The following is a 22793-nucleotide window of genomic DNA, read 5'->3' as shown; positions in this document are numbered from 1 at the left end:
GGCTGTCTCGTGTGGATTTGCCGTTCCCGACGCGGTCTTCGGCGCCGACGAGGCACGCCATCGGAGCCGCAGAAGTCGCGTGGCTCTTCGTAAATTCTTCCTGCGTGGCGGTGACGCCGCGGCACACTGAAACAACGTTGGCTTTCCTGACTCTTCTTTCGCAAAATGGTGAGACTGCAAAGTCTTTCGTTCTTGCAGTCGAGTGTGTAACGGGGTGCAGATGAACGCAAAACTGAGTGCGTGCAGCTGTGGATGGCCGCTGTTTCGCAGCAGACTTTCGTCGGCTGAAGGGGTGGACTCAGTCGCACATCTACTCTCTCCATTCCCATTCAGATTACGTTAGTTCGTTGAGCGATGAATGCCTCGTTCTTCAGCAAAGTACTTATGTAGGCTAGCAGTGCATGTTATACTAACCGAAATTGGAAACATATCAGGCGTGCACACAAATAAGGTGCGTACAAGGTGTAGATGACTAAATATTCGAATATATATCTGGGCACTTGAGCAGGGAGCCGCGATGTCGAACTCACAAGAGCTGTCTCCGGTTCTGTCCGCCCCTCTGTAGCCGCAGCCGTATCTGTGGACAAAGCTTGAGGCGAAAGGAGACGTGAAAGTCTCCGCGCGGTCAGGGCACTCGCTGACCTCCACCGCCGCGGGCCTCGTCCTTTTTGGAGGCGTAGACGGTCGCGTCGACGACTCCAACAACCCAGTCCCGAACCACGACATCTACCTCCTGAGTGTTTTGCGAAGTAAGCTACGTGCCCACGCGAGAAGCACAGAGACACGCGACAAGCAGTGAGACACACTGCACACAACAACCGAGCCTACTTGGTTAGCGCTGCGCAGTTCACTTCACACAGGCGGCGATGCCGCCCGCTGAAGGTGTCTGCCGTCGACTCGCGAGCCGAAAGGATACTCAGAGTCTACAGACCCGCAAGCCGACATAAGCGACAATGTCTGCATCTGCGTGGAAATGCAAAGAATAGAATTTCGTTTGCTGCCGCGCAGTAGCCTAGGAAGCGCGCAAGAGGCCGTGAGGAGGCTCCACCGAATTGGGCGCGAAAGTGAACTTATTTCAAAAAACCAGCTGCAAACGGCTGAGAAACGATGAAGCACACCCAGGCAGACTTACGTAGTGAAATTGCAACGTCCTGCCGGTTACAGAAAAGCGAAATATACGCGCATGCTTTGGAAAGACGAATTTCAGTGTCCGCGGTGGGGTTTGAGGCCAGCAGACTTATCGCTTTCGATCGAATGTACGGCTCTCGTCATGTGTCATCACCTCCTTTTTCGTTCGTAAACCAGTAAGGAAGAGTAAAACGACAGACGCGTCACAAACTTCACACTCCATTGGCCAGCAGCAAAGCGTCTAGTCTTTTTCGCTGTTGTGTTCGTTCCTTCGAAAAAACCAGACTCTGCAACCTGGAAGCCGATCGACATTCCGCCATCTAAGCGACCGGCGCCGCGGGCAATGCACAGCTGTACCCCGCTCACGCAGAGTCTTCTTTTCTTCTTCGGCGGCTGCGCCTCCGCGTCTCCTTTCGTTTGCAAAAACGATGCCTGGACGCTCGACGTCGGTACGAGGGACATCCAAAGCAATCAGCGTCTCCCGAAATACAGGCAACCTCACCAAGCCTGTATCCACATGCGTAATTTAGCCCATATTCATATGCCTGTATAAATCTAAATATATGTATATATATCACACCTTCATATATACACATAAAAGCATGATACGATGCGACCTGCGGTCAATGGGAATGCCTAGTATAATTCTCTCGAGCACATACCTGCATATATTACTACACATAGAAATATGTATAAATATCTATTTCTATAACCGGGTGGCATTTACGCAGCAGCAAGGCTCTCGGGAGTCTCTGCGAAGAATACTTTAGTAACCGCGATGTAAATGCGGACGCGCTCGTGTGCATGACTTAGCGGGCGAGGCGCCGGAGTACACTTCCTCACTGGTCGTAGAGCCTCATCCGTCTGCTGCGACAGCTTTTTCGCGTCTCTCCTCTTCTCGCTTCGCTGTGCTTAGCTTCGCAGACGTTCGCGAAAGTTATTTGCAACCGAGAAGATCCAGAGGTAAGAGACGCTAGCGCCCACCGAGCAATGTCTTCGTAGTCCTCGCAAAACATCGTTCGCCTGCTGGTGCGGAAGAGTTGTAGAGCTTCTTGCGTGGGTGTCTCGCGTCGGATGCCGCTTGCTGCGTTTGCTGTCTTCAAATCCACGACGCCGAGCGCTGCCTCAAGCCGCTGCGCCTGGCACAAGAGCCATACTTTGCTTTGTGTGTCCATGAGAACGGATCGCTCAAGGAAAGCGTACTGTTGATGCCGCCGATTGCCTCCGAAGACCAACTGTGAATCTTCTCTCGACCTGTAATCTGAATTCTCATATTCGAAGATACTTCTATTTCAAAAAGTTTCAGAAGAACGACCCGCCGGCAGCCGAGACATCGCAGATCCGCTGAAAGGTTCCCGCGCCTCTGTCAGAATCCGCCTGTCTGAATATGACACATATAGATGCACATATATATATATATATATATGTCTATATATATGTCATGCATATGTATATGTATATATAAGTTTATATATATATATATGCCTGTATATATACATATGTACATATATAAGTATACGGAGGAAAAAAGCCCGTTTTCGTTCGACCAAGTGTTTCGCGTGTGAATCGTTCAGGACGGCCAGGCATCGCCAGGGCGACAGTAAGGCGAGCAGCTTGCACGGAGTCTCCTCAACAGGCGTCGATGCGGCTGCCCATTGGAGTTCTGAATGCAATGCTCGACATTCAGCGCACCATGGATCAGGCAACGCGGTGTCTCCACAAGGGCGAGATAAAATGACTTTACTCGCTGTCTGCGCGAATGTGTGCCTTCCTTAGCGCGCGCCTACTTGCCGGTCGCAGCATGAACGAACCTTGGCATCACCGAGCGAAGGCAGTGGAGCCGCAGAGTGGCGGTGATTTATGAAAGCGCGGCGCAACGGAAAGCGGCGCGGGAGTGCAGTTGTGATTCGGTGATTCGGCGTTGTGAGGGCGGACTCAACTTGGAATCCAAAAAAGCTGAGAGGCAGCTGACCATTTTCTTGTTCTACGTCTAGCGTTGCGGCTGTGCGCACTGCAGGCCTCGGGGCGAGAAGCGGCGGAAAACAGGAAACGCGTGAGTGAAAGGCAACGCGAATCTGTCGTTCGTTCTGCGCATCTGCGTTCATGACATTGACCACACAAAACGCGTGTTGCATTTCCAGTGTTCATGGAGACGGGTCTCTCTGTGCCTGCGCTCTCAGAATCCCTGCTATCTCCAGTCTGCTGCCGAATATCAGTTTAACGGTGAGGAAACACAACAGGCGGGTCGTGCACGTAGAGTGCAGACAGAATCTCAAGGTGAGACAGATGGAAAGCACTCGCCTCACACAGGCTCGCGCAGACAAAGCAACAACGTGGCCTTGCGCGCGGGACCATTGTCGATGGCGCGACTGTCTGCGCGCAGGGAGGCTCCCCCGAGCGAGAAGAATTCTTTGGATACATCTCGCAGCTCGTAGCCGTCGAGGATCTCCCGACGGATGATTCCGGTGAGCAGAACCTCCATTCTTCGTAGTTGGTTGGTATGCGCTTGTGTTTAAGCTCGGCCGTGTGGTCAATTTTCTCATGCGTCATCTCGATTTGTTGCATGATTCTATTTCTAGGCTTTGTATGTCGACCGCGGGGGTCCGCATGCGTGTTTGAGAGAGAGGCAGTCTCGATTCTCAGTGCATGGACTTCCTCCGTCGCGTGCGGCAGACGCAGACTCGGCTTGGGTTCGCCGCGATCGAGCCGATGTCTCGAGGTGTAAGGCTGAGAGACGACACTCGCGCCGCCGTCTGCGACCCCTGTGCGTCACACACCTGTGGTGCCTTTCTTCTCCGCGACACACGCGGTCTTCTGAGGATACGTGTAACTCCCATTGCTCGTCTGATTGGACGCTGCTTGTAACGCGGCATCACTCACGCGGAAAAATCGAAGATGCATTTCTACAGGACTGTGGAGTGCGCTCCATCGCTGGGTGAGCGAGTCTTAAGAGAGAGATAGCGAGATCGAAACCTGTGTGTCTTCCTATGAAAACGCGCAGACGGCTCCGACAGGGACGAGTTCACTACGCAACCGCCTCCGCGGTGCAGCCACACAGCGAGTCTGTGGAAGTGCGACGATGCGCAGAAAATCGTCGTTTTCGGCGGACACGGCGGCTCACATTATACGCGCAAAACTTTCAACGACGTCTGGATCCTCGACATGACCTCGAAAACATGGTCAGAGGTGAAGTTCACCGGCAACGCGCCTGCGCCCAGGTTCGTCAGCAAACCATAAACCCTCAGAGAAAGTAAAACGCCACAGAAAATCCTCGCGGAGGCCCCTGCCGCCCACGATGTGCGCACACGCCGCCCTGTCGCTCTAGACTTCTAGGCACTTCCAGTTTTTCCATTCGGCAATCGACCGATTTTCACACACAGGAAGGAGCTCTGCGACTCAAGCTCGAGTGTACGCCCACGCGATTCGCTACGGTGCAGCGGGGCCCGAAGCGTCCCTCCTCTCTGCCGTGTGAACATACGACATGACTCTGAAAAGTCTCGCGCAGCTTCCTTCCGCTTAAAAATTGAAAGGTGAAATAATATGCGAGCTGAGGACGCCACCGTCAACCCAACAGAAAAAAGTGCGGTTGCAGTTGGTTGGATGCGCGCTGGCATCGTGGTCACACGCGTTCTGTTCTGTCAGATGCGGACACTGCGCGACAGTTAAGGACAGTCAGCTCTTCGTCTTCGGAGGTAATCCGCACAAAGACTCTGTCTTCATCACAACTTCTCCGCGCATGCGACTGCCAGAAAAAGCCGCTGAGTTTCGCCTTAAGACGATCTAACGGCCACCGTCAGCTCGCCCACCTCCCTACGGATTCGGCGTTGCGTGAGATATACATACTTGTAGATGCAGCCGACTTTTCGTCGTCATCTGGATAGGTGTAACGCAAGCTGTGGCGTATCGGAGGCGCCAAATGCATCTAGGATACCGCGCCCTGCTTCTCCGCCGAGTTGACCTTCTGCGCAGACTTTGCCGACAGTTACAAGGCGTGCTTTCGCGTCGCGTCTAACCAAGCCTCGCCCGCGAAGCCGCAGGGCGCGACCTCGAAACACGCACACGCCCTGTCTCGGCATCGCGATTTTCAACTGAGAATCCGTCGCGGCTGCGTGGCATTTTTAACGCGCAACGTCTTGTGCGCACGCGACACGCCGCTTTTCCTCTTCAGGATGGAACTCCGAGACGCAGTTCAACGATTTGTTTGCCTTCGATCTCCTGACAAACGACTGGTAAGCCCAAACGCCAGCCCAGCAACCCCGCTGAGCTCGATCCACTCAACAGCGTCAACAAATCCGGAAAGAGAAACTCAAACGCTTCCCGTAGCTGCAAACGAGTGTAAATATATACACGTCCTGTACGTCGCTCGTTAGGACCAGAAGCGAGGCTGACGTCGAGCGATCTTTACCCCATCTGGCTGCTTGCCGCGGCTTGTGCCCGCCTTTGTGTCGAATCACTCCTTCGTCCGTGGTTCACCCCTCATATCGCGGCTCTTTCAGGCCGCTGATCGCCACGAACGGTTCTACCTGTTTCGCGCGATCTGGTCTCACACGCCCATATTCTTATATGCATATACACATGTCTACATGTAAAAAAGTTGTAGATGGCCTCGGAACGAGTGCGCGTAAGGATGCGCCGTTGGACTTCACTTTGTTTTTGCACTCAGGTCGGACATGGACCTGCCCTGGAAGGGTCAGCCGGCGCGTTGGAACTGCGGCTTCCAGCTGGTCGAGGCGATTCCCGACTGGAAGGTTTTCGTGTTTGGCGGCAGCGGCTCGGAGGCGGAAGACTCGCAGAGGCGCTGGGAGGGCCTCTTGATGAACGACGTCGGCGTGCTCACACTCGGCAGCGTCAAATGCTGGGAGAAACCCGCGCTGGAAGAAGTCAAAAAGCCCGCGCGGAAGGCCACCGCGTCGGGCGCCAGCGTCCTCGAGCGAAAAACGAGCGCCTGCGTCGGCATCAACCTCGAGCTCGCCGCTGCGGATACCGCCAGAGTTGCCCCCCCTGCCAGGGAGCACGCGGCAATCGCCTACGACCCCGAAGAGTCCCTGCTTGTCCTCTTTGGAGGCTGGTAAAGCTGACGCGAGGCGGCGCGAGAAACATACCTGTGCGCCGGTTGTATCGGCATTCAAGCGAGCAACTGCGCATCCTCCATGCATGGGACCACACACATCCATCAGCGCGAGAATGACGCACAGAAAAAAGTCGCGCCGCGGAGCAACACAGATGCGTCGTCGCTCCTGCAGCAGCCTCCTTATAGAGAAACAGGTGCACATCCCGACGTAGAGAAACCTATACTAAGCATACACGTATATATACACGCATAAATAAATATATAAATAGATATATATATGAATATATATCTATATATATATGGATGTGCATGCCGATTTTGAGTCTACCTCTCGCATCCGTTGGCAGGCCCAGCGTGCGCCCCTGCATCTGTCGACTTGTGTGCGTGTGCCTCGGCACGTGGATATATTTTTTTCCCACGCAGTTTTCACTTCTGCGAGCCGTTCGTGCTCCTCGTTCGGCGTGGGCAGGAAAGACGACTGGCTGGATGACATCTGGGCGCTGAACGTTTCCTCGGTCGTGGGACCGCCATATGCCATCACAAGCATCAGCCCGGACCTGGGTCCAGTCAGCGGCAACACGCGCGTCGCGATTCGGGGTGCAGGCTTCACCGACGGAAGAATCACCGTCCGCTTCCAGTCGCAAGATCAACACGCGGACGTCGCCGCAGAGTTTGTCAGCTCGACAGAAATCACCGCGCACACCGCGTGCGTCAAGGGCGGCATTGGTACGTCCAAAAAAACAAAAAGACAGGGGAGCCTGCGAGAGAGACGACGATGCGCCTTGGGGCGAAGGCTCCCGCGGCGCGCAGAGACTGGATGGATCCCCTACACCCTAAGAATGGGTGGATACCCTCAACCGTAAACTCGTTCACAGTTCCCTGGCGTAATCCCTCACGCGCCGCTGCGTCTCGGCTATATCTTTTGCGCAGGCAGCAAAGCCTGTGAAGTTCGCCTGAAGATCGGCGGACGAGACTTCACGACGACGTGGGCGCGGTTCCAGTACTACAACAACACTGTGGCGAAGGAGTATTTGGCCTTCGGACCGGGCCTCTTGCCTGAGGGCGCGACCTCGAGCCCGACGATGTTCATCATCCAAGCGCGAAACGGCGCCGGCGAAAACCGCACCTCCGGCAGCGACGTCTTCAAAGTTCGCGTCACGCACTGGCCCAAAGACACGCCGGGCGTAAGTCCTCATCGAAACATTCGGATACAAACCTATATACAGAGAGTGTGGCACCTACTCGTAGATATATGTGTATATTCATATATATATATATATATATATATATATATATATATATATTTGGGAATGCATGCGTGTCCATACGCCGCCAGTGTGGCTCTCGACATGCGTATGTAGCGATGCGTAGACGTCAAGGGAAGCGCATGCAAACTTCTATTTATATGCATTGTGTCTGCAAGGAGACCTAGAGACTGCGCTGCTGGTGCTTGACTTTTGCCGGCTGAAGCCTCCTGCTCGACTTCAGAGAACGCAAATGTAACCTAACTCGTAAACCCTTGAGCGTCTGAGCCTTCGCATCGTGCAGCAATCTGTCGAGCTTCCGGTGCAAATTTACGACCAAAACAATGGGAAGTACATCGTGAAGTACCACGCGAAGACGCCGGGCGACGCGAAAGTCGAGGTGGCCTTCGTGGACGAGGGGAAGGAGCCCGAGGCGCTCCGCGGCTCGCCCTTCGCAGCCTCCTTCGTCGACCGCGCACGCCCCAAGGCGAACGAGGTCGGCGGCCCGCTGCTGGCTTCGTCCATCGGAAGAACAATTGCAGAAATCGAGGATTTCCACGCGCGGACTGAGGCGGGCGTTCAGGTGGGTTCCGGGCCGTTTAGGCTGCCTCAATCCAGACTCGGATCCGGGGGCGAGGAGGGTGAAGGACGGCGACACTCGCAGAGGCCACGCCACCTCAAACGGCGACAGAGCTCGCCATCTGACGGCGGGCGTGTGCCGCATGTGATGTCTGTCTCTCCACAGACGACAGTGAAGGCCGAAGACGTGCGGACGCTTCTGACAGTGCGCCATCACATCGCGCAGATGGACAAGCAGAAAGACACGCTCCTGCTGCAGAGAGAAACGCTCCAGGCGGCGCTGAGCTGCCTCGATGCGCAAGGCGTCAACACCGAGACAAACTCACGCGCACTAAAGAACGTGATTACGAAACTCAACGCCCTCGAGTAAGAAGCCGCGAGACTTCACTTCACAAAACACATGTTCAGGCGCCAAATACAAGTTCCGCGTTGCCACTCGTATCTTGCCTCATACCTGGGCTGTGTGCGCACTGGCAGCGGCCTCCCAGAGGCTCCAGCATGAGAGCCAGAAAGCGTTAGTTAAAGGACAGCTCAGCTGTGGAGAGGCGCATGTGTCTCTGTAGCAGGTTGGCATTGTGATGCTAATAATACGTGACCCTCTGTCTATATCTGTATCTATATACATATATATATACATCGGTTTACTGGAGCACTCCGCGAAGAGAGCGAAGGCAGCGACGGCCGCCAGCGAAGCATGCATCGGGTGAACCAGTCACGCCGCCTGCCTGCGCACTTCGAATCTCGACTCCATATCCATATCCCCCTCTACTATACATATGTCTATTCGTCTCCACAATTGCATACAACTGTAGACAAGGAATGAGTCGTTCGGTGCGCACGCCACTGTGTCTGCGCAAAACGTGTGCGGCCAGCATGCTTCAGTTGCGGCGTCTCTCCTGAGCGTCCCTCAGGTTCGTTTTGAGCTCGCTTGTCTACTGATTTCTGCGACTGCAGTCGTGTGCGCGAATGTGGTTATTGCTCCTCTCTTTGTGCCTCTGCAGGCGCCTCGTGAAGAAGCGGGAGAAAGAGCTCCACGGCCTGTCGAATGCCGAGTCGCTCAAGACGAAGAAACGAATTGCAGAATTCGAGCAGACTGTGAAGGAGCAGCAAAGCAACTTGAAGACAGACAGCTTCTACTTCTTTCAGACCGGCGTGGAGGCCGCGAGTCAACGCATCGAAGAAGTTGAAGCGATTGTCAACCGCCACACGGCCACAGTCTCGGTATGAAAACCCATGCAGAGTTTTGAAAAAACTTATTTGTGCATAGTATACGCAAACAGTTCTCTACGGTCTTCGCATTCAAGGAATATCAGGCCGAAACACTGAGGGAGAAAACCGCTGTGTCGCCACAGGCTCGACTGCGTTTTTGCATTTTCTGTGGTTTTGCAGGAGTTGACGACTCTGGCGTCGAGCTTCGGCTTCGCACACGAGCTCGAGCCCGCGAAAGAGGCAATTTCGGAGCTCTTCGAGGAACTGAGGAACGTGCGACTCTTCTGGGACTTCACGCAGCAGTGCCTGGAGACTTTCGAAGCCATTCTGGCAGCCAGCTGGGGTGACGTGGATGCGCCCAACATCGAACAAGACGTCAAGAACCTGCAGCGCGGCCTCAAGGATCTCAGAGTGAGTGTCCAGCTCAAATTCGAGAAAAATGGAGAGTCACGTGGCAGACGATGCACGTGGAGAAAGCCCTAGACAGTCACCTAAGCATGTATGCACACATAATGTATACATATATATATTTATACAGACTTGGAGTGCGGTGGACTCTCTGTACATGCACACATTCACCGTTTTCTATCTACTCTGTAAAAGGTGGCATGCCTTTTGATGCAGAGAGACGAGTGAGCTCTGAGAGAAATCTTGGTCTGCTGCGACTTTTTTTTCAACGCAAACTCGCGCGTGAACGCCGGCGTGCTTTGCATTTTTTTAGGTCGACAGGAAGTGCGACGCGTATATTGGCCTCCACGAGACTCTGAAACGGTGGCTGATCTTCATTCCTCTCGTGGCGGAACTCCGCGACGGATCCATGCGCGAGCGGCACTGGGAGGAGCTCCTCCGCATGGTCAACGCGGAGGGAACCGAAGTCACAGACGAGATGCCGCTGCGAAGAATCGAACAGCTCCAGCTGTGGAACGTCCAGGGCCCCGTTGAGGAAATCACCGACCGCGTAAGAACGACGGGGAGTTGAGAGAGAAGTGGTCGCGGCAGACAAGGCGTGTCGGGTTTCCCGTGCGGGCAGAGGCGAGAGAGCTGCGAGGGCGTCCGCCGTAGACAGGGGGAAGCGAACTTTAACGGGCGAAGCGTAAGAAGGTAGAGAGACAGGCAGTCGAGGGCGAAGCTCCAAACCCCCTAAACCCAGGGAGAAAGACAGATACATGTAAAGAGAGGCAAGCTCCGCTCACAAGTGTCCCTACAGAAGGACGTGTGACAAATCGAACGACGCAGCTGAAAAAACAAAGCGTAGGAACGGCGGACGGGCAATCTACATCGGGCATTTGCTTGCGCGAGCGGAGGAAGGTATCCTCAGGTATAGGAGTAGGAAGTCGAAATCCACGGTCTTCAGTTTTCTGAAGCGCAGGAACGGGAGAAGAGGCTCTCGTAAGGACAAGGTGGAATCAGCCGACACACTCAAGGCGCTGAGGCACCTGGAGGCTTGCCTCGAAGAAACTAAACACGCCGAGGCAGAAGGCGGCGGGAGGGTACAACGCGAACACCAAAGAACGTTACACGTGGAAACACTGTTTTTCAGGCGAAGCAAGAAGCCGTGATGGAGCGGACGCTAAAGATGCTGGAAAGCACTTGGAGCGAAGTGCCGTTCGACCTCGAGCAGCACAAAGGCACCGAGGTCATCCTCCTTAACACGACGGAAGAGAAGTTCGAAATGCTGGAGGAGCACCTCGTACAGTGTCAGAACATGATTACTTCGAGGTACGAAAGGCGAGAAGTGAAAGGAAAGAAACCGCTCAGCGCATCTTTTTGATCTCAACGGGCGCACGTGGTCGCGCTTAGTGGCCTCATAATTCGTGTAGGTATGCGCCGCCTTCTCCACCTCCGTATACCTGTTTCTACCTACGTTTCCGTGTGGATGCGGGCTGCGCGCTGTTGCGCAAAACCTCTCTCGCCTCTGTTTGCATCAGAGTATCTGGGCGCGACCATTTTCAGAGCCTCATCGCAGGTGTGTCTCCTCATGCGCGTGGGTGCGTGTGTGTGTCTGTGTCATGCGCTTATGGGGGGTTCGTCTGTCGCACATCGCGCCGCTCCCGCCCCCCTTCTGGGTGCCGCGGGAGCACCTCATGTGTTTCGTTTCGTTTGTGGCTCAGATTCTTCGCGACGTTCGAGGCGGAGGTGTTGAACTGGCAGAAGACGCTCTCGAACATTTCTGAGGTGACGCAGCTACTCCGCGAGGTGCAGCGGTCGTGGACGTTTTTGGAGAATTTGTTCATTTACTCGGAAGAAGTGAGGAAAGAGCTGCCTGAGCAGGCGGCGCGCTTTGTGAACATTGACCTGGGCGTGAAGGAGATCCTGGCGCGCGGCCAGGCGCACCCGGTTATTCGCGACTTCTGCGCGACCGAGGGCATCCTCAGGCACCTCGAGGCCGCCGAGAAGGAGTTGAGCCTCTGCGAAAAGGCCCTGAACGAGTTCATGGACAGCAAACGTATGACCTTCCCGCGCTTCTACTTTGTCTCTGCCGTCGACCTGATCGACATCCTCTCGAACGGCAACTCGCCAGCCAAAATCATGCCTCACATGCCCAAGGTCTTCCAAGCCATCAAAGCCTTCGAACTGAAGGGCCCCCTGGATGACGCCCGCGAGCGGCCCGCGGCCGTCGGCTTGGAGAGCTGCGTCGGGAAGGAGACTGTCTCCTTTCCCCACGCCCTCCCACTCGCAGGCAAAGTGCGCAACGCACCCGACCGCTACACACGTCCCAGACCCGCCAAGCCAGAGGCGAGGCGGAGAGGGGTGGCGTGGGGGGGAGGAGGGGGGCAGGCGACAGCGTCTGCACCTCTCGGCGAGACGCGAAGAAGATGCACAGCGCCGCTTCAGAGAACGAGGCATTGCTGCAGCGCGGGCGCTCGAATCTTTGCGACAGAAGATAAGATCGCGCACGGCAGCCCGGGCTCCACTGAGACATAAGCCGAAATGGAATGAGCTACTCGTATCTTGTGTGGCGTGTAGCTCCCCACTCCCCGTTATGCGCGTGTGCGCGCCGCACGCTGTGTGCCTCGCGCTGCTCGCTCGAAAGCTCAGAAACTTGTGCGTGTACGCATGCGCTCTCTGCCCGCAGGTCGAGAACTACTTGCAGGACTGCATCGCGCAGATGCAGAGTACGCTGCGGCACTACGTGAAGAAGTCGCTCCGCGACCGCTGGGCGAAGACCTCGAGAGAAGAATGGATCGTCGCCGACCCCGTCGCGCAAGTCACGCTCCTCGTCGACATGGCCGTGTGGGTGCTGCAGACCGAGTCGGCCTTCGCGCAGATTGACGCGGTCAGTGGCGCAAAGTGAAGAAGCGAGCGGGGGGGGAGGTGGAGGCGAAGGACAGGGGTCACCCACGGACAGAAGGCGACGAGGAGAGACACAGGAGACGGGCGCATAGGCACACATGCAGTGTATTTATCACCAGATGCAGGCGGCGCATGCGTCGGCGTATCGCGCCGTGTGTCCAGCGCTGCGCCAAAACCTCTCTGTCAAACCTCTCTAGGTTTTAGGGTTCAAGGTCTAGGGTTTAGTGCCGTGTGGGAGTCGCGAGGAACATCACTTCATGCGCACACTATACGTCAGCCTCGCTCAGTGTATGCCAGCGGACGCGTATCCTTACATACATACACATACATATATATATATGGATATATATGCAAAGGTGCCACAGATGGACGTGTTGAGCGCGGTTCGCGAAGGCCCTGCGGGGCACCGCGCGATCGCTTCGTTTCGTTTTTCTCTGTCTCTTCTGCGTGCACTCATCGTCGGTGTGTTTTTGGTTTTTCTTTTGTTTTCGCATGCCAGGGCGATCCGGCTGCTTTGAAGGTAGCGCTGGTACGGCACGTGGAAGAGCTGACAGCGACGATTAAGATGGTGCAGGGCGAGCTGACGGCGCCGATGCGTCAGAAGCTGATGTGTTTGATTACGATCAACACGCACGGCCGCGACGTTTTGGATCGTTTGATCCGCGAAGGGGCGAACTCGAAAGATGCGTTTCAGTGGCAGTCGCAGCTGAAGTACTACTGGAGCGAGGCGGAGGAGACCATCGTCATCAGCATCACCGACGCGTCCTTCACCTACGGCTACGAGTACCTCGGCAACGGACCTCGGCTGGTGGTGACCCCCCTCACCGACCGCATCTACGTGACGGCGACGCAGGCGCTTCACCTTTGCATGGGCTGCGCGCCCGCTGGCCCTGCAGGCACAGGGAAGACCGAGACGACGAAAGATCTCGCCTCTGCGCTGGGGAAAGCCTGCTACGTGTTCAACTGCTCTGACCAGATGGATTACCAGTCGCTGGGGAACATCTTCAAGGGCCTCGCGGCCTCCGGCTCCTGGGGCTGCTTTGACGAATTCAACCGACTCGTCCCCGCCGTCCTCAGCGTCTGCTCAGTCCAGTTCAAAGCCGTTGTCGACGCCATCAAAGCCGGACAAACGCGCTTCGTCCTCCAGGGCGACGAAATTGCCCTCGACCCCGCCTGCGGCGTCTTCATCACGGTGAGCCGAGACCGACGCGCCGCGCCCTGGGCGCGCCACTGCGGAGTGCGCGAGCGACGCACCCGCCGCGACCCGCACTCGCGTTGCACGCGCAGCCAGCCTGAGGCCTCACACACGCAGATGAGACAAAGGCAACCGTCGGAGGACGAGCGAGAGGCCGCTGTAGCCAAGTGTTGAACGGAGCCACAAACAGAAACACTCCAAGGCACACGAGGGTCGTACACCGCCACACGCGAGGGATAGGCGCTCTTATACATATACGTATGTATATATATATATACGTATATACATGTGTCTATGTATATTTGTATGTGCGTGCTCACATACATGCCTTAGCTGGTGCCGCGGGGTCTGAATGCCGGCGAGTGGGAACCCATGTCTGTGCATCGAGGTGCAGATGCAGATATTCACATTTATATGAAAATACGTATGTGTATGTGTAGCTGGATGGTGGGCGATTCGTTCGTTGATGTTGGTGCACTTTGAGCGAGAGTTGGCTCCGTTTTGTGTCTTCCGCCTTTGCTCTTCGCCCCAGATGAATCCAGGTTACCTGGGTCGTTCGGAGCTGCCTGAGGGGCTGAAGGCGCTCTTCCGACCCATAACGGTAATGGTGCCCGACTTGGAGTTGATTTGCGAAAACATGCTCATGGCGGAGGGTTTTGTGGAGGCGAAGCAGCTCGCGCGGAAGTTCACGAGGCTCTACGCGCTCTGTCGGGATCTTCTGTCAAACGCCGCGCACTACGACTGGGGTCTGCGCGCCATCAAATCCGTCCTCGTGGTTGCTGGCGCCTTCAAGCGCGCAGAGCCCGAGCTGCCTGAACAGGCGCTTCTCATGCGCGCGCTCAGAGACACAAACATTGCAAAAATCGTCGCAGACGACCTCAAAATCTTCTCAGGTGACACATTTCGCGGGGAATACGCGTATAGTTGCATCTGCATGCATATTTTGCATGCATATGCAAGAAGGCACAAACAACCCTGCGCCACACGCTCATTTCCGTGTCGGGCTCTCTCTTCTTTTTCTCTCTCTGCAGGGCTCCTCGCGGATCTCTTTCCCGGCATCGATCCGCCGCCGCTGCGGGACTTGGACTTTGAAGCAGTGATCGATGCGACGTGCGTGGAGGCAGGCCTGGAGCCGAATCCGGAGTTCGTGTTGAAAGTCGTGCAGCTGCAGGAGCTTCTCAAAATCCGCCACTGCGTCTTCGTGATGGGGCCAGCGGGGTCGGGGAAGAGCTCCGTCTGGAAGATCCTCGCCCGCGCCCAGGACCGCGTAGGCAGCCGCACTACCTGGGTTGACATCAATCCGAAGGCCGTGACCCCCAACGAACTCTACGGGTAGGTACTCCACGCTGTGTGCAAGGAGCTCGCAAGTCAGCAGAGACGCTTGCAGCCGAACACGGAGAGCGGAGACAGGGAGAGTGTTGAAAGCGGTCGGAGCGGCGGCGAGCGAGACGGCGAGGGGCTCCGGGGTGGCTCCTCTCGAGCATCTGCGTTGGCGCTGGAAAGGCGCCGGGGACTTTGCGCGCCGGTGTACCGCAGAAAACCGGGCTAGACTCGCCTGCGCGGAGTGGAGGCTTGCGCGGGCGGCGCGGCGCCTTTGTGGCGTTTTCCTTATCTCACGCGCGCGGCTGTCTCGCTGTGTCGCCGCTTGGGCGCGTTGCGGCTGGCAGCTACGTGAAGATGAGCACGCGCGAGTGGAAGGACGGTCTGCTGTCAAAGACGATGCGAAGTTTGGGCCAGATTCAAGACACGGCCCCGAAGTGGATTCTGCTCGACGGAGACCTCGACGCGAACTGGATCGAGTCGATGAACTCCGTCATGGACGACAACAAAATCCTCACGCTCGCCAGCAACGAGCGCATTCCGCTGCGGCCGCACATGCGAATGATCTTCGAGATCCGCGACCTCAACTTCGCAACGCCAGCCACCGTCTCGCGCGCAGGCATCCTCTTTATCAGCGACACTTCAGGTACGCGCATGCATGCCCTCGCCTCTGCATGGAAGGCTGCGCTCGCGTGGCTCTGCGCCGCGGCGGTGGGCTTCATCGCACCAAGTCCTCGCGGACTCGAGGGCATGCATGGAGGTCTCCTTGGCGCTCGCCTCGCAACGCCTACACAGAACTCTCACTTCCTGCTCGCCTTCTTCATGCCCGTACCCCCCACACATACGCATGCATCGGCCTATATGTCTATATACATATATATCTATATATATTTTAGGGTTCGGGGATACGTGTATGAGTCTGTATGTGTGCGTATAGCTGTCTGTGTCTGTGCGACCGTCAAATGCGCAACTCCGACTGCTCCATTCTCACTCGAATTCGGATTGGCGGCCGCACGCAGCGAGCACGGCGGGGTCTCACGCAGGCGCGTTCCTTTTGGTTTTTGTTCCAGGTCACCAGTGGCGGAGCTACGCGCAGAGTTGGTTGAGGCGGGCGGCGTGGAGTGAGGAGGTGAAGGCGCAGTTGGCGAAGTTGTTTGAGAAGTACTGTCCTTCGACGCTAGAGTACCTGCACCGGCAGTGCAAGCTGAGTGTGCCGGTTGTGAGCATTTCAGTCGTAGCGTCGCTGTGTGCGATGCTGGAGGGCACGCTCGGCGAAGAGCCGCAGGCGCTGGAGTATGCCTTCGTCTTCTGCTTCATCTGGGCCTGCGGCGGCTGCCTGCACGAGAAGGATGGCGTGGACTACCGCCGGCAGTTCAACACGTGGTGGCGGCACACGTGGCAGACGATCAAGTTCCCCAGTCGCGGCACGGTCTTCGACTATTACGTCGATCAAGCCAAGCTGGAGGCCTGGGAGCAGCGCGTGCCTGAGACCGACTTCGACGCCGAGAAACCCGCCGCGGATATCACGGTGGCAACCCCCGAGACTGTCGCCATGCTGCACTTCGTTGACGCGCTGCTCAAAATGCACACCCCCGTCATGCTCATCGGCCTCGCCGGATGCGGAAAAACGCAGCTCTGTAAGGGCCGCCTTCGAACCCTCGACAAGGAGACATACGTGAGCTGCGCAATCAACTTCAACTTCTACACTGACGCGGCCCTCCTACAAACCCTCCTCGAACAACCCCTAGAGAAAAAAGCCGGCAGGCAGTATGGGCCCCCAGGAAAGTAAGTCGACATCTCTTTGCAAAATAACAGATGTGCAAACCCCCTGCAGCGCACGCGCAGACCTATACCTATCTCCTATCTATCTATTCATCTATCTATCTACATACCCGTATAAACTTTGATGGAGAATCGTGTGCCTTTGCATGGCGTGGGAGTTAATACGCAACGAGGGCGCTCTTCCTCCGGGCGAGTGCAAAACTATTCACTGGAATGGACGGCCGCGTCGAGCCACACGCTCCAAATGCATGCAGATGAATACGTACGCACCAACGCTTGTGCACACAGAACATAGTATAGAAATTTATATATATTTTCATACGCTTTTTTGCTGCCTTCATTGTGGGCGGGTGCCGGACCTGCAGGCTGCGGCTGGTGTATTTCCTGGACGACTTGAACATGCCTCAGCTGGATCCATACAATACGCAGACGGCGATTGCGTTGCTGCGGCAGCATCTCGACTACCAGCACTGGTATGACCGCAGCAAGATGCAGCTGAAGGAGATCACCAACACGCAGTACCTCGCGTGCCTGAATCCGACTGCGGGTTCCTTCACCATCAACCCGCGCCTGCAGCGCCACTTCTGGACTCTCAGCGTGCCCTTCCCCGAGCAGACGTCGCTCTTCACCATCTACAACACCATTCTGGCCAAATTCTTCGAGCAGAAAAACTTCCGCAAGGCAGTGCAAGAACAAATCTCCTTCGTCGTCAAAGCCACGCTCTCCCTGCACTCGGAGGTGATCCGACGCACCGCGCCGCCAGCAGACAGACACCCAGTCACTCCCGCGTGTGCCGAACAAAAAATCGTTTTTGTGTATTTTAGGTGGATATGACCAGGCAGGTACACTATGTAGCTGCGTTTTCGTGTGGGGCTATGAAAACCGAGAGACGCATCTTGGTATGAAACGCTGCCCTGCGTTCTCGCTAGATCACCTATCTGTCTGAGGCACTCCACGCATCTGTTTGCTTTGAGCGATCGCTACGGACTGAGGGGTTTGAGCGACATCTGTGCTCTTCCCGGAGCGTGTTTGCAAGCCTCCTTCCGCGTTGTACCTTGATACAACTGCGCTCCCGTTTGTATACACAGAAGTGTATACATACGTGTAGATATTGGTACAAATATACATGTGTGAATACATTTTCACACATATAATTTCAGGTGGAAGAGCACTCTGGCTGCTTTTAGCTTCGGGGAGACTGAACTGTAGGCGAGTTGTGGGCGCATGTGCCGCCTGCAGGTTGTGCATGCGTTTCGAAAAACTGCGGCGAACTTCCACTACGAGTTCAACATGAGGCATCTCAGCAGCGTCTTCCAAGGTCTCCTCGCCGCGACTCCTCAGCTCTATCAGGTAGGGCGTGGACGCCCGGCAGTCTCCATTTACGCTGCACCTTTCGCTGTCCAGCGCCTCAGATGTCTCGTAGGTTTGCGTGGCCCCCGCGGAGCTCTGCAAGAAGCTGTAAAGAGCGAAAGCGGCTGCAGAGACCCCGAAGCTGCGGCTCGCCATGCGCCCATATCAGGCCATGGCAAACGAGCGCTGGTGCCAGCCGCAGCAGGCTTTTCTCGGGCTCCAAGATTTCGCCCAAAACTGATTCGCCTGCGGACGACGCGATCGGAGTGCCTGCGCGTCCGGTTGCCAGCACCGTATCCCTGGATGTCGGCGCCGCTGATGCATGCAGATGAATTCCTGTTCGTTGCCTGGGGAGAGGCCAGGGCAGGCTTTTCTGCCTGCGTTGGCCTCTCCTTCTCTTCAGACACTCTCTCTGGTTCTCTGCCGCCCATCTTCGTTTGCTCGCGAATGGGCGCTTCGGCTCTTTGTTTGGCTCTCTGCTGGGAGCGACGTGCGCTCTCCCTCGTTCGGCGTGACCGTCTCTGACTAACTCGCTGAGTGCCTGTAGGACACTTCTATCGGTGCAGCACTCAGTAAGGCGTGTCGCATTTCCTTGCTCCTTAATCTCCCCTCAGGATGCAGAGAAGCTGGTGATCATGTGGGTTCACGAGTGCGAGAGGACGTATGGAGACCGGCTGGTGAGCAACGCGGACTTTGGCAGGTATAAGACGCTCGTCGCAGATCTCTCCAAGAAAATGTTTGGAAAATTCAACGTCTCGAAGTTCTTCCAAGCCAAGCAGCCCGAGTCGATCGTCTTTTGTCACTTCTCAAAGGGCTTCCAGGACCTGTGTAAGCCGCGCATCCAGCCTTCACGTCGCCACACGCAGGAGCAGGCGACCCGCGAGCCTTCTGAGACTCCTTAGAGCGCAACAACCCACCCTCGCGGGGAACGCGCCTCCACCAATCCTCGAACCCTAAGACGTCCGTGGACGGCGTGTTTGAGGACAGCCCGCGCTCTGAGGTTGGCGCGTTGTCCCGCGTCCGCGCGGCCGAGGCGCAGAGGCTCTTCGGTTCGCGGCGTACATCGATGGAAAAAACCTCGAAGACGCATTCGCCGCAGTGCCTCTCTCTTGAGTGCTGTGTGCGAGAGGCTGCTTCCCTTTAGGGGGGTTCCGCGCCGCCACGCGTTTCGGCGTCCGCCGTCGTGATGCGTCACTGCGTGCGGTTTCACAAGCTGGTTGATGCCCTCGGCAAGCGAAACTGACGGCTGAACGGAGCCTCCGCGCGCGATGTCTGTGCGTGTCCTCTGCGTTTTTCCTCTAGGCTACGACAGAGTGAAGTCGATGACGGATCTCTCGCAGCTGCTGCAGGAGGCGCTGGCGGAGTACAACGACGTGAACCCCGTGATGGACCTGGTACTGTTCGAGGATGCGATGAAGCACGTCTGCCGCATCACTCGCATCATCAACAACTCTGGGCATGCGCTCCTCATCGGGATCGGCGGCTCGGGCAAACAGTCGCTCTCCAGGCTCTCCGCCTTCATCAGCTCGTGCGTGCCCTTCCAAGTGACGATCTCCTCGAAATACGACGTAAAGGAACTCAAAAATGACATCCGGGTATGCGCCGCAGCTCGCGAAGAGAAAGCCGGCAACTGAATTGGAAACGTACCAAACTCACCCGACACGCTGAGACCACCGCTGTGTTGGCTCTCACTCTTGCTTCGTCAGACACGTGTATTTCATTTTGTAAACGCAGGAGGAGGAAGAAGTGAACTGGAAAAAATGTCCGGGCCCTCAGACGCACCAGAAGCACGAATCACATATATTCGGATATATATGTGTATGTAGATGTATATGTATTGGTTTAGTTGGCAGGCTTTGATATAGCTTTGTCGTATACGGATTTCCCCAACTCTGAGGCCGCCCGTGATTAGACTTTGTTTGCGTGCGCAGCGTGATGTCTCGGGGCTTTGGTGGCAGCGCGAGTTTGCCTGTTTCTTCTGTTTTTTCAGTATCTCTACAACCGCGCCGGCGTGAAGGACGAAGGTGTCATGTTTCTCTTCAATGAGGCTCAGATTACAGATGAGCACTTTCTGGTCTACATCAACGATTTGCTGGCCTCAGGCGACATTGCCGACCTCTATGAACCAGACGACAAGGAGCAGCTCCTCAACGCCATGCGCCCCGCCGTGAAGGCCGCCGGCCTTCCTGAGACGAAGGACTCGCTGTGGGAGTTCTTCATCTCGAGAATTCGAAAAAACCTCCACATGGCGCTCTGCTTCTCACCCGTTGGAGAAAAACTCAGGTACAGCTCGAAACCGCGGCGACCCGCACACGTGCAGACGCGCATGCCTTCGCTGCAGAGGCTCAGTCTTAAGAAAGAGTCAAACCCCTCGTCCGGCTACGCCTCACACGCGTCCCTCTCTACCTTCGCGGCGATCCTGCGTGCGTTACCGTTATTTACACGCAATACAAAAGATCGCGCGGGCACTGCCTCGTTGCAGATCCCCATATAAAACACCACATGTAGATGTATGTATACACGAGTTAACGGGAAGTACAGCCCTGAGTATCTGCGCCAGTGGCTGACACGGAAATGGATCGAATTCCACAACAGTAGCAAGCGTCTTACATTCGACCATTCCGTGGTCTCTGGCGTTGCCGTTCCGCGGCAAAGGATGGTCTCGAGCTGGCAATATACTTATGTTCACAAATATGTATACATACATCATATATATACCTAAATAGCGGATTCTTTTGTCAGGATATATCTGCTGCCTACTGCACGTGGAGCTTCATCCTGGTTCTTTTCTCGCAGAACCTGCGCACGGAAGTTTCCGGCGATCGTGAACTGCACGACGATTGACTGGTTTCAGCCGTGGCCTGCTGAGGCCCTGTACTCGGTCTCGGCAAAGTTCTTGGCTTCGCTGCCGCTCGGTGAAGACGAGGCCGTTCGCAAAGCCGTCGTTGAGTTCATGCCGTTCGCCTTCTACGCGGTTAACGAAGCTGCGCAGGACTACCTCGAGAACGAGAAACGGTGCGAGATACACAGAAGAACTGGACGCCGAGCGCAGGCGCTTTGAATGCGTAGGAAAACGCAGGTGATACAGGAAAGGCGAACGACGACGCGAACGCAGCGAGGGTTCAGGGCCTAGGGTCGGCTTGCAGGCTGTCGTGAAGAGGCATGCCCTCTGTCGCTCACTCTCCGAGCGCCGAATTCTCTCCCTCTCCTGCCTCGCGTATGGAGGCGGCATCCACCTTGTATGAACGCCACCTCCTTTCGAGGGGCTCACGGCGCGCTGCCATTGTGCGTCTTGTTATTTTAGAGAAATACAGCGGTTTAATGCCAATTCTAGAGTCACGTCTACTCACACAAGTGTAAGAAAAATTGGCTTCTTCCAGGTACGCCTACATCACCCCGAAGACGTTCATTGAGTCCATCAAGCTCTACGGCTCGATGCTCCACGAGAAGCTCGGCTCGCTGAAGAGCAAGAGCGACCGGCTGAGCTCGGGGCTTCACAAGCTTATCGATACCCGAGAGAAAGTCTCGGCGCTAGAGGATGACTTGAAGGAGAAGACAGTCGTCGTCGAGGAGAAGAAGGCCGCCGCGGACGAGTTCGCACAGCGCGTCGGCGAGGAAAAAGCCAAGGTCACTGAGGAATCCGAAAAAGCAAACTTGGAGGCGCAGACGTGTGCTGAAATCCAGAAAAACGTCTCCGAACAAAGGGTACGCGGCTCGCAGCTCAGGGCGTGGTAGCGATACGCCTAACGTTGAGCAGAACAAAGATATATAGTGCTGCATTTCCAATCGATGCATTCTTTTGCTTTGCGCATACAACACGTATACAAAGCTATATTGGAATTGCAGAGGTATGCTGGGGTTCCACTGGCGGCGAAGGCGCCATAGTTTTTGTACCATCTATGAACATTTGCTAATAGATTTGTATGGAAGTACGCATGTCTGCAATTATGTATAGATGTGTAAGCATATACTATGTAAGCAAGTGAGTGCGCTCGGGGCTTGGGAAACTGAACAGCAATCCGGCTGCCAGGCAGTCCCGTCATGCATTTGCACTCGGCCTTTCAGATTGAGGTCGAAATTTTCCTGAATTTATCCGCGGCCCTTCGTTGCTTTCGCGTCTGCTGCTTCTTCGCAAAGAACGTGACAGAAGGCTGGAGTGTCTCCTCGTATGGGACAGCCTCTGAGTCTGCGGCAGATAAGGCGTTGCCTCTTCGTTGCTTGGCGTCATTCTTTGTCGCGTCCGTCGGGTTTCACCCTCAGGCTTCTTGCGAGGAGGACTTGGCGCGAGCTATTCCGTTGGTGCAGCAGGCGGAGGCCGCGCTGAACACGTTGAACAAGAAAGACTTTCAGGAAGCCAAGTCGCTCAACAAGCCGCCGCCCGGAGTCGAGGATATCACCACTGCGGTCATGCACCTTCTCGCTGGGGTCGATCCCAACATCGAGGTGAGCTGCAGCCTCCAGAGAGAGAGTTTCAAAGCTCCCTGCGCATATTCACAGCGCCATGCGAAGGTCCTCTGGCGGAAGGGGGTGCTTCCCATGTCGGGCGATATATGCGTATGCATCTATACGGATATTCCTATACAGATGTATAAATATACACATATATATGTATAGATTTACG

At 55.8% G+C, this 22793-nt stretch overlaps 1 protein-coding gene across 1 annotated transcript in view; it reads left to right on the top strand.

Annotated features, from left to right (window-relative positions):
• Positions 1-165: 165 nt before the first annotated feature.
• The window catches only part of BESB_084940 (dynein heavy chain family protein), a gene marked incomplete at both ends in the record, with an annotated part of 36310 nt that continues 13682 nt past the window's right edge, over positions 166-22793 (top strand). Inside the window, 34 exons of the mRNA XM_029366844.1 lie at positions 166-168; positions 572-749; positions 1413-1577; positions 2045-2091; positions 2703-2728; positions 3309-3351; positions 3512-3593; positions 4130-4346; positions 4771-4820; positions 5297-5357; positions 5792-6196; positions 6669-6925; positions 7130-7383; positions 7748-8026; positions 8189-8388; positions 9024-9243; positions 9412-9642; positions 9953-10189; positions 10772-10950; positions 11343-11916; positions 12308-12508; positions 13025-13717; positions 14253-14613; positions 14752-15052; positions 15388-15686; positions 16111-16825; positions 17188-17560; positions 18062-18172; positions 18787-19000; positions 19475-19767; positions 20163-20455; positions 20969-21187; positions 21553-21877; positions 22433-22615. Of these exons, the coding sequence (XP_029217304.1) occupies positions 166-168; positions 572-749; positions 1413-1577; positions 2045-2091; positions 2703-2728; positions 3309-3351; positions 3512-3593; positions 4130-4346; positions 4771-4820; positions 5297-5357; positions 5792-6196; positions 6669-6925; positions 7130-7383; positions 7748-8026; positions 8189-8388; positions 9024-9243; positions 9412-9642; positions 9953-10189; positions 10772-10950; positions 11343-11916; positions 12308-12508; positions 13025-13717; positions 14253-14613; positions 14752-15052; positions 15388-15686; positions 16111-16825; positions 17188-17560; positions 18062-18172; positions 18787-19000; positions 19475-19767; positions 20163-20455; positions 20969-21187; positions 21553-21877; positions 22433-22615 (8289 nt within the window). The remainder of the gene's footprint in view (positions 169-571; positions 750-1412; positions 1578-2044; positions 2092-2702; positions 2729-3308; positions 3352-3511; positions 3594-4129; positions 4347-4770; positions 4821-5296; positions 5358-5791; positions 6197-6668; positions 6926-7129; positions 7384-7747; positions 8027-8188; positions 8389-9023; positions 9244-9411; positions 9643-9952; positions 10190-10771; positions 10951-11342; positions 11917-12307; positions 12509-13024; positions 13718-14252; positions 14614-14751; positions 15053-15387; positions 15687-16110; positions 16826-17187; positions 17561-18061; positions 18173-18786; positions 19001-19474; positions 19768-20162; positions 20456-20968; positions 21188-21552; positions 21878-22432; positions 22616-22793) is intronic.

Source organism: Besnoitia besnoiti, chromosome VIII, assembly GCF_002563875.1.
Source record: "Besnoitia besnoiti strain Bb-Ger1 chromosome VIII, whole genome shotgun sequence".
NCBI lineage: Eukaryota > Apicomplexa > Conoidasida > Eucoccidiorida > Sarcocystidae > Besnoitia > Besnoitia besnoiti.
The sequence above is the reverse complement of the archived record's forward strand: the minus strand, read 5'-3'. Positions and strand labels throughout refer to the sequence as shown.